At 44.2% G+C, this 14,245-nt stretch overlaps 1 protein-coding gene across 1 annotated transcript in view; it reads left to right on the top strand.

Annotated features, from left to right (window-relative positions):
* NCOA1 (nuclear receptor coactivator 1) overlaps positions 1-14,245 on the top strand; it is a gene marked incomplete at both ends in the record, with an annotated part of 93,103 nt that overhangs the window by 56,977 nt on the left and 21,881 nt on the right. The window contains 3 exons of the mRNA XM_084201652.1: positions 3,221-3,344; positions 4,745-4,838; positions 11,446-11,608. Coding sequence (XP_084057778.1) covers positions 3,221-3,344; positions 4,745-4,838; positions 11,446-11,608 — 381 coding nt within the window. The remainder of the gene's footprint in view (positions 1-3,220; positions 3,345-4,744; positions 4,839-11,445; positions 11,609-14,245) is intronic.

Below are 14,245 nucleotides of genomic sequence, written 5' to 3'. Positions count from 1 at the left end.
ATTGGTGGCTCGTTCTCGTGGGATTTTGGAGATCCAGAACGGTTTGGGTGGGATTGGTGGAGATTCGATCCCATCCCATAATTCCGAGATTTTCTTGGGCATTCCCCAAAGATTTTTTGGGAATTTTGCATTTGTCCTCCCGTTCCCATGGAATCTTGTAGATCCAGAATGGTTTGGGTGGGATTGGTAGGGATTCAATTCCATCCCATCCCAATCCCATCCCAATCCCATCCCATCCCATCCCATCCCATCCCGCTCTAATCCCAAGATCTTGAGGTGCTCCAAGATTTCCTTAGGCATTCCCCAAAGATTTTTTGGGAATTCTCCAGGATTTGGCTTCCCATCCCTGTGGAATCGTGGAGATCCAGGATGGTTTGGGTGGGATTGGTGGAGATTCGATCCCATCCCAATCCCAAGATCTTGAGGTTCTCCAAGATTTCCTTGGGTATTCCCCAAGGATTTTCTGGGAATTCTCCTGGATTTGGTCTCTCATTCCTGCAGAATCCTGAAGTTCTGGAATGGTTTGGGTGGGATTGGTGGAGATCCAATTCCAGCCCATCCCATCTCATTCCAATCCCAAGATCTTGAGGTGCTCCAAGATTTCCTTGGGCATTCCCCAAAGATTTTTTGGGAATTCTTCATTTGTCCTCCCATTCCCATGGAATCTTGGAGATCCAGACTGGTTTGGGTGGGATTGGTGGGGCTTTGATCTCGTTCCATCCCATAATTCCAAGATTTCCTTGGACACTTCCAAGGATTTTCTGGGAATTCTCCAGGATTTGGCTTCCCATTCCCATGGAATCCTGGAGATCCAGGGTGGTTTGGGTGGGATTGGTGGAGATTTGATCCCATCCCATAATTCCGAGATTTTCTTGGGCATTCCCCAAAGATTTTTTGGGAATTCTTCATTTGGTTCCCCGTTCCCGTGGAATCCTGGAGATCCAGAATGGTTTGGGTGGGATTGGTGGAGCTTTGATCTTGTCCCATCCCAATCCCATCCCATCCCATCCTATCTCACTCTAATCCCAAGATCTTGAGGTGCTCCAGGATTTCCTTGGGCGTTCCCAAGGATTTTCTGGGAATTCTCCAGGATTTGGTTTTCCGTTCCCATGGAATCCTGGAGCTCCAGAATGGTTTGGGTGGGATTGGTGGAGATTTGATCCTATCCCATTCCAATCCCAGGATCTTGAGGTTCTCCAAGGTTTCCTTGGACATTCTCAAGGATTTTCCGGGAATTCTCCTGGATTTGGTCTCTCATTCCTGCAGAATCCTGAAGTTCTGGAATGGTTTGGGTGGGATTGGTGGAGATTCAATCCCATCCCATCTCATCCCAAGATCTTGAGGTTCTCCAAGATTTCCTTGGATGCTCCCGAGGATTTTCTGGGAATTCTCCAGGATTTGGTTTTCCGTTCCCATGGAATCCTGGAGATCCAGAATGGTTTGGGTGGGATTGGTGGAGCTTTGATCCCATCCTATTCCAATCCCATAATTCCAAGATTTCCTTGGACATTCCTGAGGAGTTTTTGGGAATTCTCCAAGATTTGGCTTCCCATTCCTGTGGAATCTCAAAGTTCTGGAATGGTTTGTATGGGATTGGTGGAGCTTTGATCCCATCCTGTTCCAATCCCATAATTCCAAGATTTCCTTGGACATTCCCCAAAGATTTTTTGGGAATTCTTCATTTGGCTTCCCGTTCCCATGGAATCCTGGAATTCCAGACTGGTTTGGGTGGGATTGGTGGAGCTTTGATCCCATCCTGTTCCAATCCCATAATTCCAAGATTTCCATGGATATTCCCAAGGACTTTTTGGGAATTCTCCTGGATTTGATTTCCCATCCCTGTGGAATTCCAAGATTTTTCCTGCCTGATCCCAGATTTTTTCTTATCTAATCCCAGAATTTTTCCCAGTTTATTCCGGGATTTTTTCCAGCGGATTCCAGAATTTTTCCTGCTTGTTCCCGGGATTTTTCCCACCTAATCCCAGATTTTTTCCCACCTGATCCCAGAATTTCTCCCATTTTTTTCTTGGATTTTTTCCTACCTGATCCCAAGATTTTTCCTGTTTAATCCCAGATTTTTTCCCACATGATCCCAGAATTTTTCCCAGTTAATCCCAGAATTTTTCCTGCCTTATCCCAGATGTTTTTCCTGCCTTATCCCAGATTTTTTCCTGTTTGATCCCAAAATTTTTCCTGACCAATCCCAAGATTTTTCCCATCTAATCCCAGGTTTTTCCTGCCTTATCCCAGAATTTTTCCTGTTTGATCCCAGATTTTTTCCCACATGATCCCAGAATTTTCCCCAGTTAATCCCAGAATTTTTCCCAGTTAATCCCAGAATTTTTCCTGTCTGATCCCAGAATTTTTCTTGCTTGATCCCAGAATTTTTCTTGAACAATCCCAAGATTTTTCCCAGCTGATCCCAGAATTATTCCTGCGTTATCCCAGAATTTTTCCTGACCGATCCCAAGATTTTTCCCAGCTAATCCCAGAAATTTTCCAAGTTTATTCCCAGATTTTTTCTCAGCCAATTCCAGAATTTTTCCCGTTTGATCCCAGATTTTTTCCCACCTGATCCCAGAATTTTTCCCAGTTAATCCCAGAATTTTTTTCTGCCTTATCCCAGAATTTTTCCTGGTTAATCCCAGATTTTTTCCCAGCTGATCCCAGGATTTTTCCTGTCTGAGCCCAGAATTTTTCTTGCTTGATCCCAAAATTTTTCTTGAACAATCCCAAGATTTTTCCCAGCTGATCCCAGAATTTTTCCTGTTTGATCCCAGAATTTTTCCTGACCAATCCCAAGATTTTTCCCAGCTAATCCCAGTTTTTCCCAGCTAATCCCAGTTTTTCCCACTTTATTCCCAGATTTTTTCCCACCTGATCCCAGAATTTTTCCCAGTTAATCCCAGAATTTTTTCCTGCCTTATTCCAGAATTTTTCCCACCTGATCCCAAGATTTTTCCCAGCTGATCCCAGATATTTTCCTGCCTTATCCCAGAATTTTTCCTGACCAATCCCAGAATTTTTCCTGACCAATCCCAGAATTTTTCTTTTTTGATCCCAGATGTTTTTCCTGCCTTATCCCAGAATTTTTCCTGTGTGATCCCAGATTTTTTCCTGCCTTATCCCAGATTTTCCCCACCCGATCCCAGAATTTTTCCCCATTTTTCCTGGGATTTTTTCCCCCCTAATCCCAAACTTTTCCCCTCTTTTCCCACAGTTCTCAGCCGAGCTGGAGCAGCTGGATCAGCTCCTCCCTTCCCTGGAAAAATCGGCTCCGATTCCCGGGATTGACTCCGGAGTGACGCCCCTGCAGCCCAGCACGGCCTCCAGGGCCCCCTCAGGTATGGGAATCCCCAAAAAAATGCCCCAAATTCCCAAAAAACTTCCCAAAAATTCCCCTGAAACCTCCCCCAAAATCCCCCTAAAACCTGCCAAAAAATCACCCTAAAATTTCCCCAAAAATCCCCTGAATTCCCAAAAAAATTCCGAAAAATCCCCCTAAAACCTCTCCAAAAATTACCCTAAAACCTCCCCAAAAATCCCCCCAAAATCCCCAGAATTCCAAAAAAATTCCCAAAAATCCTCCTAAAACCTCCCCCAAAATCCTCCAAAAATCCCCTGAATTCCCCAAAAATCCCCAAAAATCCCCCTAAAACCTCTCCAAAAATTCCCGTAAACCTCCCCAAAATTCCTTGAATTCCCAAAAATTCCCAAAAATTCCCCTAAAACCTCCCCAAAAATTCCCCTTAAACCTCCCCAAAAATCCCTGAATTCCCAAAAATTCCCAAAAATTCCCCAAAAATTCCTCTAAAACCTCCCCAAAAATCCCCTGAATTCCCAAAAAATTCCCAAAAAATTCCTCTAAAACCCCCCAAAAATCCCCCCAAAAGTCCCCAAAATCCCCCTAAAACCCCCCAAAAATTCCCCAAAAATTCCCCAAAATCCCCCTAAAACCCCCCAAAAATCCCCCAAAAATCCCCAAAATTCCCCTAAAACCTCCCCAAAAATTCCCCAAAAATTCCCCCAAATCCCCCTAAAACCTCCCCAAAAATTCCCCTAAAACCCCCCAAAAATCACCCAAAAATTCCCCAAAATCCCCCTAAAACCCCCCAAAAATCCCCTGAATCCCCAAAAAATCCTCAAAATTCCCCTTAAACCTCCCCAAAAATCCCCTGAATTCCCAAAATTTTCCCAAAAAATCCCCTAAAACCCCCCAAAAATCCCCTGAATTCCCAAAAAATTCCCAAAAATTCCCCTTAAACCTCCCCAAAAATTCCCCTAAAAACCTCCCCAAAAATCCCCTGAATCCCCAAAAAATCCCCCCTAATATTCCCTGAATTCCCAAAAAATTCCCAAAAATCCCCCCAAAATCTCCCCAAAAATCTCCTGAATCCCCCAAAAAGTCCCCAAAAATTCCTCTAAAACCTTCCCAAAAATCCCCTGAATTCCCAAAAAATCCCCAAAAATTCCTCTAAAACCTCCCCAAAAATCCCCTGAATTCCCCAAAAATTCCCAAAAATTCCCCTAAAACCCCCTAAAAATCCCCCAAAACCCCTAAAAAACCCCCAAAATTCCCCCAAAAATCCCCCCAAAATCCCCCAAAACCCCAAAAAACCCCCCAAAAAACCCCAAAAATCCCAAAAATCCCCCCAAACCCCCCCCAATCCCCCCTGGTCCCCCGTCATTCCTCAATCCCATCCCTTTTTTTCCCTTTTTTCCCCTTTTTCCCCTTTTCCCGCAGCGCTGCCCGAGTTGGACGCCGCCGCCGCCGTTCCCGACGCCCTCGGGGCCCTCCCGGAGCCGCTGCCCTGGCCCGGCCCCGCCCGCGCCGACGAGTGAGTGATGGGGGGTGGGGATCCGGAACATTCCGGAAATTCCTCAACCTTCCCCGGGATTCCCGAGGGTTTTCCTAAATTCCCAAAAGTTTTTCCCAAAATTCCCAAGGATTTTTGAGGATTATTCCCAAAATTCCCAAGGGTTTTTGAGGATTCTTCCCAAAATTCTCCAAAGTTTTTCCCAAAATTCTCCCAATTTTTTCCCAAAATTCCCAAGGATTTTTGAGGATTTTTCCCAAAATTCCCAAAGGTTTTTCCTCAAAATTTCCAAGGATTTTTAGGATTCTTCCCAAAATTCCAAAAGATTTTTCCTAAAAATTCCTCAAAATTCCCAAAGGTTTTCCCCAAAATTCCAGAGAAATTTTTCCCAGATTCCAGAGAAATTTTTTCCCAAATTCCAGAGGGATTTTCCCAAAATTCCTGAGGATTTCTGAGGATTCTTACCAAAATTCCTGCTGCTTTCTCAAAATTCTCCAGGTTTTTCCCAAATTCCCCAAATTCCCAAAGGTTTTTCCCCAAATTTTCCCAAATTCCTGAGGGGTTTTTGAGGATTTTTCCCAAAATTCCTGAGGATTTCTGACGATTTTCTCCCAAAATTCCAAAGGTTTGCCCAAATTCCCAAGGATTTTTGAGGATTATTCCCAAAATTCCCAAAGGTTTTTCCTCAAAATTCCTGAGGGTTTTTTGAGGATTCTTCCCAAAAATTCTCCAAAGTTTTTCCCTAAATTCCAGAGGGATTTTCCCAAAGTTCCAGAGGGATTTTCCCCAAATTTTCCAAGGATTTGCCCAAAATTCCTGAGAGTTTTCCTAAAATTTTCCCAAAGTTCTTGAGGATTTTTCCCAAAATTGCCCAACATTCCTGAGAGTTTTTGAGGATTTTTCCCCAAAATTCCCAAGGATTTGCCCAAAATTCCTGAGGATTTTTTTTGAAATTTCCCTATTTTTTTCTGAATTTCCTCCCAAAATTCCCCAAGGTTTTCCCCAAAATTCCCGAGAAATTTTTCCCAAATTCCAGAGAAATTTTCCCAAAATTCCTGAGGATTTTTGAGGGTTTTTCCCAAAATTCCCAAAGGTTTTCCCAAAATTCCCCAAAATTCCAAGGGGTTTTTGAGGATTCTTCCCAAAATTCTCCAAAGTTTTTCCCAAAATTCCCAAGCGTTTTTCAGGATTCTTCCCAAAATTCCAAAAGGTTTTTCCTAAAAATTCCTCAAAATTCCCAAAGGTTTTTCCCAAAATTCCAGAGGGATTTTTCCCAAAATTCCTGAGGATTTTGGAGGATTTTTCCCAAAATTCCCAAGGAGTTTTTGAGGATTCTTCCCAAAATTCTCCAAAGTTTTTCCCTAAATTCCCGAGGGTTTTTGAGGATTTTTCCCAAAATTCCTGAGGGTGCTTCTGAAAAATTCCTGAGGATTTGTCACAAAATTCCAGAGGGATTTTCCTCAAAATTCCCAAGGGTTTTTGAGGATTCTTCCCAAAATTCCAAAAGGTTTTTCCTCAAAATTCCTCAAAATTCCCAAAGGGTTTTCCCAAAATTCCTGAGGAGTTTTTGAGGATTTTTCCTCAAAATTCCCAAAGGTTTTTCCTCAAAATTCCCCAAAATTCCCAAAGGTTTTCCCAAAATTCTCGAGGGTATTTGAGGATTTTTCCCAAAATTCCTGAGGGTGTTTCTGAAAAATTCTTGAGGATTTCTCCCAAAATTCCAGAGGGATTTTTCCCAAATTTTCCTAGTATTTTCCCAAAATTCCTGAGGGGTTTTTGAGGATTTTTCCCAAAATTCCCAAGGGTTTTCCTCAAAATTCCCCAAAATTCCCAAGGGTATTTGAGGATTTTTTCCCAAAATTCCTGAGGATTTTTCCCAAAATTCCTGAGGATTTCTCCCAAAATTTCCCAAGGGTTTCCCAAAATTTCCAAAGGTTTTCCCAAAATTTCCAAGGGTTTTTGAGGATTCTTCCCAAAATTCCTGAGGGTGCTTCTGAAAAATTCCTGAGGATTTGTCACAAAATTCCAGAGGGATTTCCTCAAAATTCCCAAGGGTTTTTCAGGATTTTCCCAAATTCCTAAAAGATTTTTCCTAAAAATTCCTCAAAATTCCCAAAGTGTTTTCCCAAAATTCCCGAGGATTTTTGAGGATTTTTCCCAAAATTCCCAAAGGTTTTTCCTCAAAATTCCCCAAAATTCCCGAGGGTTTTCCCAACATTCCCGAGGGTTTTTGAGGATTCTTCCCAAAATTCTCCAAAGTTTTTCCCTAAATTCCAGTGGGATTTTCCCCAAATTTTCCAAGGATTTGCCCAAAATTCCTGAGAGTTTTCCCCAAATTTTCCAAAAAATCCCAAGGCTTTTTCCCAAAATTCCTGAAGATTTTTGAAGATTTCTCCCAAAATTCCCAAGGGTTTTCCTCAAAATTCCCCAAAATTCCCAAAGGTTTTGCCCAAAATTCCCAAGAGTATTTGAGGATTTTTCCCAAAATTCCTGAGGGTGTTTCTGAAAAATTCTTGAGGATTTCTCCCAGAATTCCAGAGGGATTTTCCTCAAAATTCCCAAGGGTTTTTCAGGATTTTCCCAAATTCCTAAAAGATTTTTCCTAAAAATTCCTCAAAGTTCCCAAAGGTTTTTCCTCAAAATTCCCCAAAATTCCCAAAGGTTTTCCCAACATTCCTGAGGGTTTTTCAGGATTCTTCCCAAAATTCCCAAAGGTTTTTCCCTAAATTCCAGAGGGATTTTCCCCCAAATTTTCCAAGGATTTGCCCAAAATTCCTGAGAGTTTTCCCTAAATTTTCCCAAAAAATCCCAAGGTTTTTTCCCAAAATTCCTGAAGATTTTTGAGGATTTCTCCCAAAATTCCCAAGGGTTTTCCTCAAAATTCCCCCAAATTCCCAAAGGTTTTGCCCAAAATTCCCAAGGGTATTTGAGGATTCTTCCCAAAATTCCTGAGGATTTCTCCCAAAAATTCCCAAGGGTTTCCCAAAATTTCCCAAGGGTTTCCCAAAATTTTCAAGGGTTTTTGCGGATTTTTCCCAAAATTCCTGAGGGTGTTTCTGAAAAATTCTTGAGGATTTTCCCCAAAATTCCAGAGGGATTTTCCTCAAAATTCCCAAGGGTTTTTCAGGATTTTCCCAAATTCCTAAAAGATTTTTCCTAAAAATTCCTCAAAATTCCCAAAGGGTTTTCCCAAAATTCCTGAGGGGTTTTTGAGGATTTTTCCTCAAAATTCCCAAAAGTTTTCCTCAAAATTCCCCAAAATTCCCAAAGGTTTGCCCAAAATTCCCGAGGGTTTTTGAGGATTCATCCCAAAATTCTCCAAAGTTTTTCCCAAAATTCCAGAGGGATTTTCCCCCAAATTTTCCAAGGATTTGCCCAAAATTCCTGAGAGTTTTCCCCAAATTTTCCCAAAGTTCTTGAGGATTTTTCCCAAAATTCCCAAGGTTTTCCCCAAAATTCCAAAGGAATTTTTCCCAAAATTCCAGAGGGATTTTCCCCAAATTTTCCAAGGATTTCCTCAAAATTCCTGAGGATTTCTGAGGATTTTCCCCAAAATTCCGAAAGGTTTTCCCAAAATTCCCGAGGGTTTTTGAGGATTTTTCCCAAAATTCTCCAAAGTTTTTCCCAAAATTCCCAAGGGTTTTTAGGATTCTTCCCAAAATTCCAAAAGATTTTTCCTAAAATTTCCTCAAAATTCCCAAAGGTTTTTCCCAAAATTCCAGAGGGATTTTCCCCAAAATTCCCGAGGGTTTTTCAGGATTCTTCCCAAAATTCCAGAGGGATTTTTTCCAAATTCCCAAGGATTTGCCCAAAATTCCTGAGACTTTTCCCCAAATTGTCCCGAACATCCCAAGGATTTTTCCCAAATTCTCCAGCATTTTCCCAACATTCCTGAGGGTTTTTGAGGATTCTTCCCAAAATTCCAGAGGGTTTTTCCCAAAATTCCTGAAGCTTTCCCCAGAATTCCCAAGGGTTTTCCCGAGGGCTGCAGCGAGAATTCCCAGATTTCCCTGGGGCATTTTCCCCATTTATTCCCAATGAATAATTCCCATTTTTCCAGTGAATAATTCCCATTTTCCCAGTTAATAGTTCCCACTTTTCCAGGCTCCCATTCCCACTTTTCCAGAGGTTAATTCCCAGATTTTTCCAGGCCCTGCCCCCTGGAGGAGCTCCTGCTGTGCCCCCCAGACAGCTCCGAGGTTCGCAGCGAGGAGAATTCCAGGAGTGAATTCCCAGATTTCCCTTGGGCATTTTTCCCAGATTTTCCCACTGATTAATTCCCATTTTTCCAGGGAATAATTCCCACTTTTCCAGGAGTTTATTCCCATTTTATTCCCATTTTTCCCCAGGCCCTGCCCCCTGGAGGAGCTGCTGCTGTGCCCCCCGGGCAGCTCCGAGGTTCGCAGCGAGGAGAATTCCAAGAGTGAATTCCCAGATTTCCCTTGGGCATTTTTCCTAGATTTTCCCACTGATTAATTCCCATTTTTCCAGTGATTAATTCCCATTTTTCCAGGGGTTAATTCCCACTTTTCCAGGAGTTTATTCCCATTTTTATTCCCATTTTCCCCAGGCCCTGCCCACTGAAGGAGCTGCTGCTGTGCCCGCCCAGCAGCTCTGAGGTTCGCAGCGAGGAGAATTCCCACATTTCCTTTGGGCATTTTTCCCAGATTTCCCAGGCTCCCATTCCCATTTTTCCATGGGTTAATTCCCACTTTTCCAGGCTCCCATTCCCATTTTTCCAGGAGTTTATTCCCATTTTTCCCCAGGCCCTGTCCCCTGGAGGAGCTGCTGCTGTGCCCCCCGGCAGCTCCGAGGTTCGCAGCGAGGAGAATTCCCAGATTTCATTTGTCGATTTTTCCCAGATTTCCCAGTGAATAATTCCCATTTTTCCAGGGGTTAATTCCCACTTTTCCAGAGGTTAATTCCCATTTTCCCCAGGCCCTGTCCCCTGGAGGAGCTGCTGCTGTGCCCCCCGGGCAGCTCCGAGGGCCGCAGTGAGGAGAATTCCCAGATTTCCTTTGGGCATTTTTCCCAGATTTCCCAGGCTCCCATTCCCATTTTTCCATGGGTTAATTCCCACTTTTCCAGGCTCCCATTCCTACTTTTCCAGGAGTTTATTCCCATTTTTCCCCAGGCCCTGCCCCTTGGAGGAGCTGCTGCTGTGCCCCCCTGGCAGCTCCGAGGGCCGCAGCGAGGAGAATTCCCAGATTTCATTTGTCGATTTTTCCCAGATTTCCCACTGAATAATTCCCATTTTTCCAGGTGTGAATTCCCACTTTTCCAGGCTCCCATTCCCACTTTTCCAGGAGTTAATTCCCATTTTCCCCAGGCCCTGCCCCCTGGAGGAGCTGCTGCTGTGCCCCCCAGGAGGCTCCGAGGTTCGCAGCGAGGAGAATTCCCAGATTTCCCTGGGACATTTTTCCCCATTTTTCCAGGCTCCCATTCCCATTTTTCCAATGATGAATTCCCACTTTTCCAGGGGTTGATTCCCACTTTTCCAGGGGTTAATTCCCATTTTTTCCAGGCCCTGTCCCCTGGAGGAGCTGCTGCTGTGCTCCCCGGGCGGGTCCGAGGGCCGCAGCGAGGAGAATTCCCAGATTTCATTTGTCGATTTTTCCCATCTCCCATTCCCATTTTTCCAGGAGTTAATTCCCACTTTTCCAGTTGTTAATTCCCACTTTTCCAGGGGTTAATTCCCAGATTTTTCCAGGCCCTGCCCCCTGGAGGAGCTGCTGCTGTGCCCCCCAGGAGGCTCCGAGGGCCGCAGCGAGGAGAATTCCAGGAGTGAATTCCCAGATTTCCCTTGGGAATTTTTCCCAGATTTTCCCAATAAATAATTCCCATTTTTCCAGTGAATAATTCCCACTTTTCCAGGGGTTTATTCCCATTTTTATTCCCATTTTTCCCCAGGCCCTGTCCTCTGGAGGAGCTGCTGCTGTGCCCCCCAGGAGGCCCCGAGGGCTGCAGCGAGGAGAATTCCCAGATTTCATTTATCGATTTTTCCCAGATTTCCCACTGAATAATTCCCATTTTTCCAGGAGTTAATTCCCACTTTTCCAGGCTCCCATTCCCACTTTTCCAGGAGTTAATTCCCAGATTTTTCCAGGCCCTGCCCTCTGGAGGAGCTGCTGCTGTGCCCCCCCGGGAGCTCCAAGGGCCGCAGCGAGGAGAATTCCCAGATTTCATTTATCGATTTTCCCACTGAATAATTCCCAATTTTCCAGGCTCCCATTCCCACTTTTCCAGAGGTTAATTCCCATTTTTCCCCAGGCCCTGTCCCCTGGAGGAGCTGCTGCTGTGCCCCCTGGCAGCTCCGAGGTTCGCAGCGAGGAGAATTCCCAGATTTCCCTTGGAGATTTTCCCCCATTTTTCCAGGCTCCCATTCCCATTTTTCCAGGTGTTAATTCCCATTTTTCCAGTGAATAATTCCCACTTTTCCAGGAGTTAATTCCCATTTTTTCCAGGCCCTGCCCCCTGGAGGAGCTGCTGCTGTGCCCACCCAGCAGCTCCGAGGGCCGCAGCGAGGAGAATTCCCAGATTTCATTTGTCGATTTTTCCCATCTCCCATTCCCATTTTTCCAGGAGTTAATTCCCACTTTTCCAGAGGTTAATTCCCAGATTTTTCCAGGCCCTGTCCCCTGGAGGAGCTGCTGCTGTGCCCCCCGGGAGGCCCCGAGGGTCGCAGCGAGGAGAAGGCGCTGCTGGAGCAGCTCGTCTCCTTCCTGAGCGGCCGCGACGAGACGGAGCTGGCCGAGATCGACCGCGCCCTCGGCATCGACAAACTGGTGCAGGTGGGACAGGGGGAGAGAACCTTCTGGAATTGTGAAAAACTGGGATTTTGGGATCCAAAGGGATTTTGGGATCAAAGGGACTTTGGGATGGATCCCAAGGAGATTTTGGGATTAAAGGGATTTTGGGATGGGATTTAAAAGGAATTTTGGGATCCAAAGGGATTTGGGGATGGGATTCCAATGGGATTTTGGGCTCCAAGATGGTTTTGGGATAGGATTTCAATGGGATTTTGGGATGGATTTCAATGGGATTTTCAATGGGATTTCAATGGGATTTTGGGATGGGATTCCAATGGGATTTGGGCTCCAAGCAAATTCTGGGATGGGATTTCAATGGGATTTTGGGCTCCAAGGAGATTTTGGGATGGGATTTCAGTGGGATTTTGGGATGGATTTCAATGGGATTTCGGGATGGATTCCAATGGGATTTTGGGCTCCAAAGTGATTTTGGGATAGGATTTTAGAGGAATTTTGAGATGGGATTCCAATAGGATTTTGGGCTCCAAGGTGATTTTGGGGATGGATTTCAATGGGATTTTGGCTCCAAGGAGATTTAGGGATGGGATTTCAGTGGGATTTTGGACTCTAAAGGGATTTTGGGATGGGATCCCAAAGAGATTTTGGGATCAAAGGGAGTTTAAGATGGGATTCCAAAGGGATTTTGGGATGGGATTTCAATGGGATTTTGGGATGGATTTCAATGGGATTTTGGGATGGATTTCAGTGGGATTTTGGGATGGATTTCAATGGGATTTTGGCTCCAAGGCAGATTTTGGGATTGGATTTCAATGGGATTTTGGGATGGGATTTTGGGATGGGATTTCAATGGGAGTTTGGGCTCCAAAGGGATTTTGGGATGGGATTTCAAGGGAATTTTGGGATGGGATTTCAATGGGATTTGGGGCTCCAAGCAGATTTTGGGATGGATTTCAATGGGATTTGGGCTCCAAAGGGATTTTGGGATGGGATTTCAATGGGATTTGGGTTCCAAAGGGATTTTGGGATGAGATTTCAATGGGATTTTGGGCTCCAAGCAGATTTTGGGATGGATTTCAATGGGATTTGGGCTCCAAAGGGATTTTGGGATGGATTTCAATGGGATTTGGGCTCCAAAGGGATTTTGGGATGAGATTTCAATGGGATTTTGGGCTCCAAGCAGATTTTGGGATGGATTTCAATGGGATTTGGGCTCCAAAGGGATTTTGGGATGGATTTCAATGGGATTTGGGCTCCAAAGGGATTTTGGGATGAGATTTCAATGGGATTTTGGGCTCCAAGCAGATTTTGGGATTAAAAGGACTTTGGGATGGGATTTAAAAGGAATTTTGGGCTCCAAAGGGATTTTGGGATGGATTTCAATGGGATTTTGGGCTCCAAGCAGATTTTGGGATGGATTCCAATGGGATTTTGGGATGGATTTCAATGGGATTTTGGGCTCCAAGCAGCTTTAGGGATAGGATTTTGATGGGATTTTGGGCTCCAGGCAGATTTAGGGGTGGGATTTCAATGGGATTTCGGGCTCCAAGGTGATTTTGGGATGGGCTTTCAATGGGATTTTGGGCTCCAAGCAGATTTTGGGATGGATTTCAATGGGATTTTGGGGATGGATTTCAATGGGATTTTGGGGATGGATTCCAATGGGATTTCGGGATGGATTTCAATGGGATTTTGGGCTCCAAAGGGATTTTGGGATGGGATTTTAGAGGAATTTTGGGATGGGATTCCAATTGGATTTTGGGCTCCAAGGTGATTTTGGGGATGGATTTCAATGGGATTTGGGCTCCAAGGAGATTTTGGGATGGGATTCCAAAGGGATTTTGGGATGGATTTCAATGGAATTTTGGGCTCCAAGCAGATTTAGGGATGGGATTTCAATGGGATTTTGGGCTCCAAGGTGGTTTGGGGATGAGATTTTTAGAGGAATTTTGGGCTCCAAAGGGATTTTGGGATGGGATTTCAATGGGATTTTGGGATGGGATTTCAATGGGATTTTGGGATGGGATTTCAATAGGATTTTGGGCTCCAAGGTAGTTTTGGAATGAGATTTTAGAGGAATTTTGGGCTCCAAAGGGAGTTTGGGATGGATTTCAATGGGATTTTGGGATGGGATTTCAATGGGATTTTGGGGATGGATTTCAATGGGATTTTGGGGTCCAAGCAGATTTTGGGATGGATTTCAGTGGGATTTTGGGATGGATTTCAGTGGGATTTTGGGATCCAGAGGGATTTTGGGATGGGATTTCAATGGGATTTTGGGGTGAGATTGCAATGGGATTTTGGGGCAAGATTTCAATAGGATTTTAGGATGGAATTTCAATGGGATTTTGGGCTCCAAGCAGATTTAGGGATGGGATTCCAATGGGATTTTGGTCTCCAAGTTGGTTTGGGGATGAGATTTTTAGAGGAATTTTGGGCTCCAAAGGGATTTTGGGATGGATTTCGATGGGATTTTGGGATGGGATTTCAATGGGATTTTGGGATGGATTTCAATGGGATTTTGGGATGGATTATAGTGGGATTTTGGGATCAAAGGGACTTTGGGATGGGATTTAAAAGGAATTTTGGGATCAATGGGATTTTGGGATGGGATTTCAATGGGATTTTGGGATGGATTTCAGTGGGATTTCAGGATGGATT

Source organism: Fringilla coelebs (genome assembly GCF_963513975.1).
Source record: "Fringilla coelebs genome assembly, chromosome: 3".
Classification (NCBI taxonomy): domain Eukaryota; kingdom Metazoa; phylum Chordata; class Aves; order Passeriformes; family Fringillidae; genus Fringilla; species Fringilla coelebs.
This window is presented reverse-complemented; position numbering and strand designations above follow the sequence as displayed.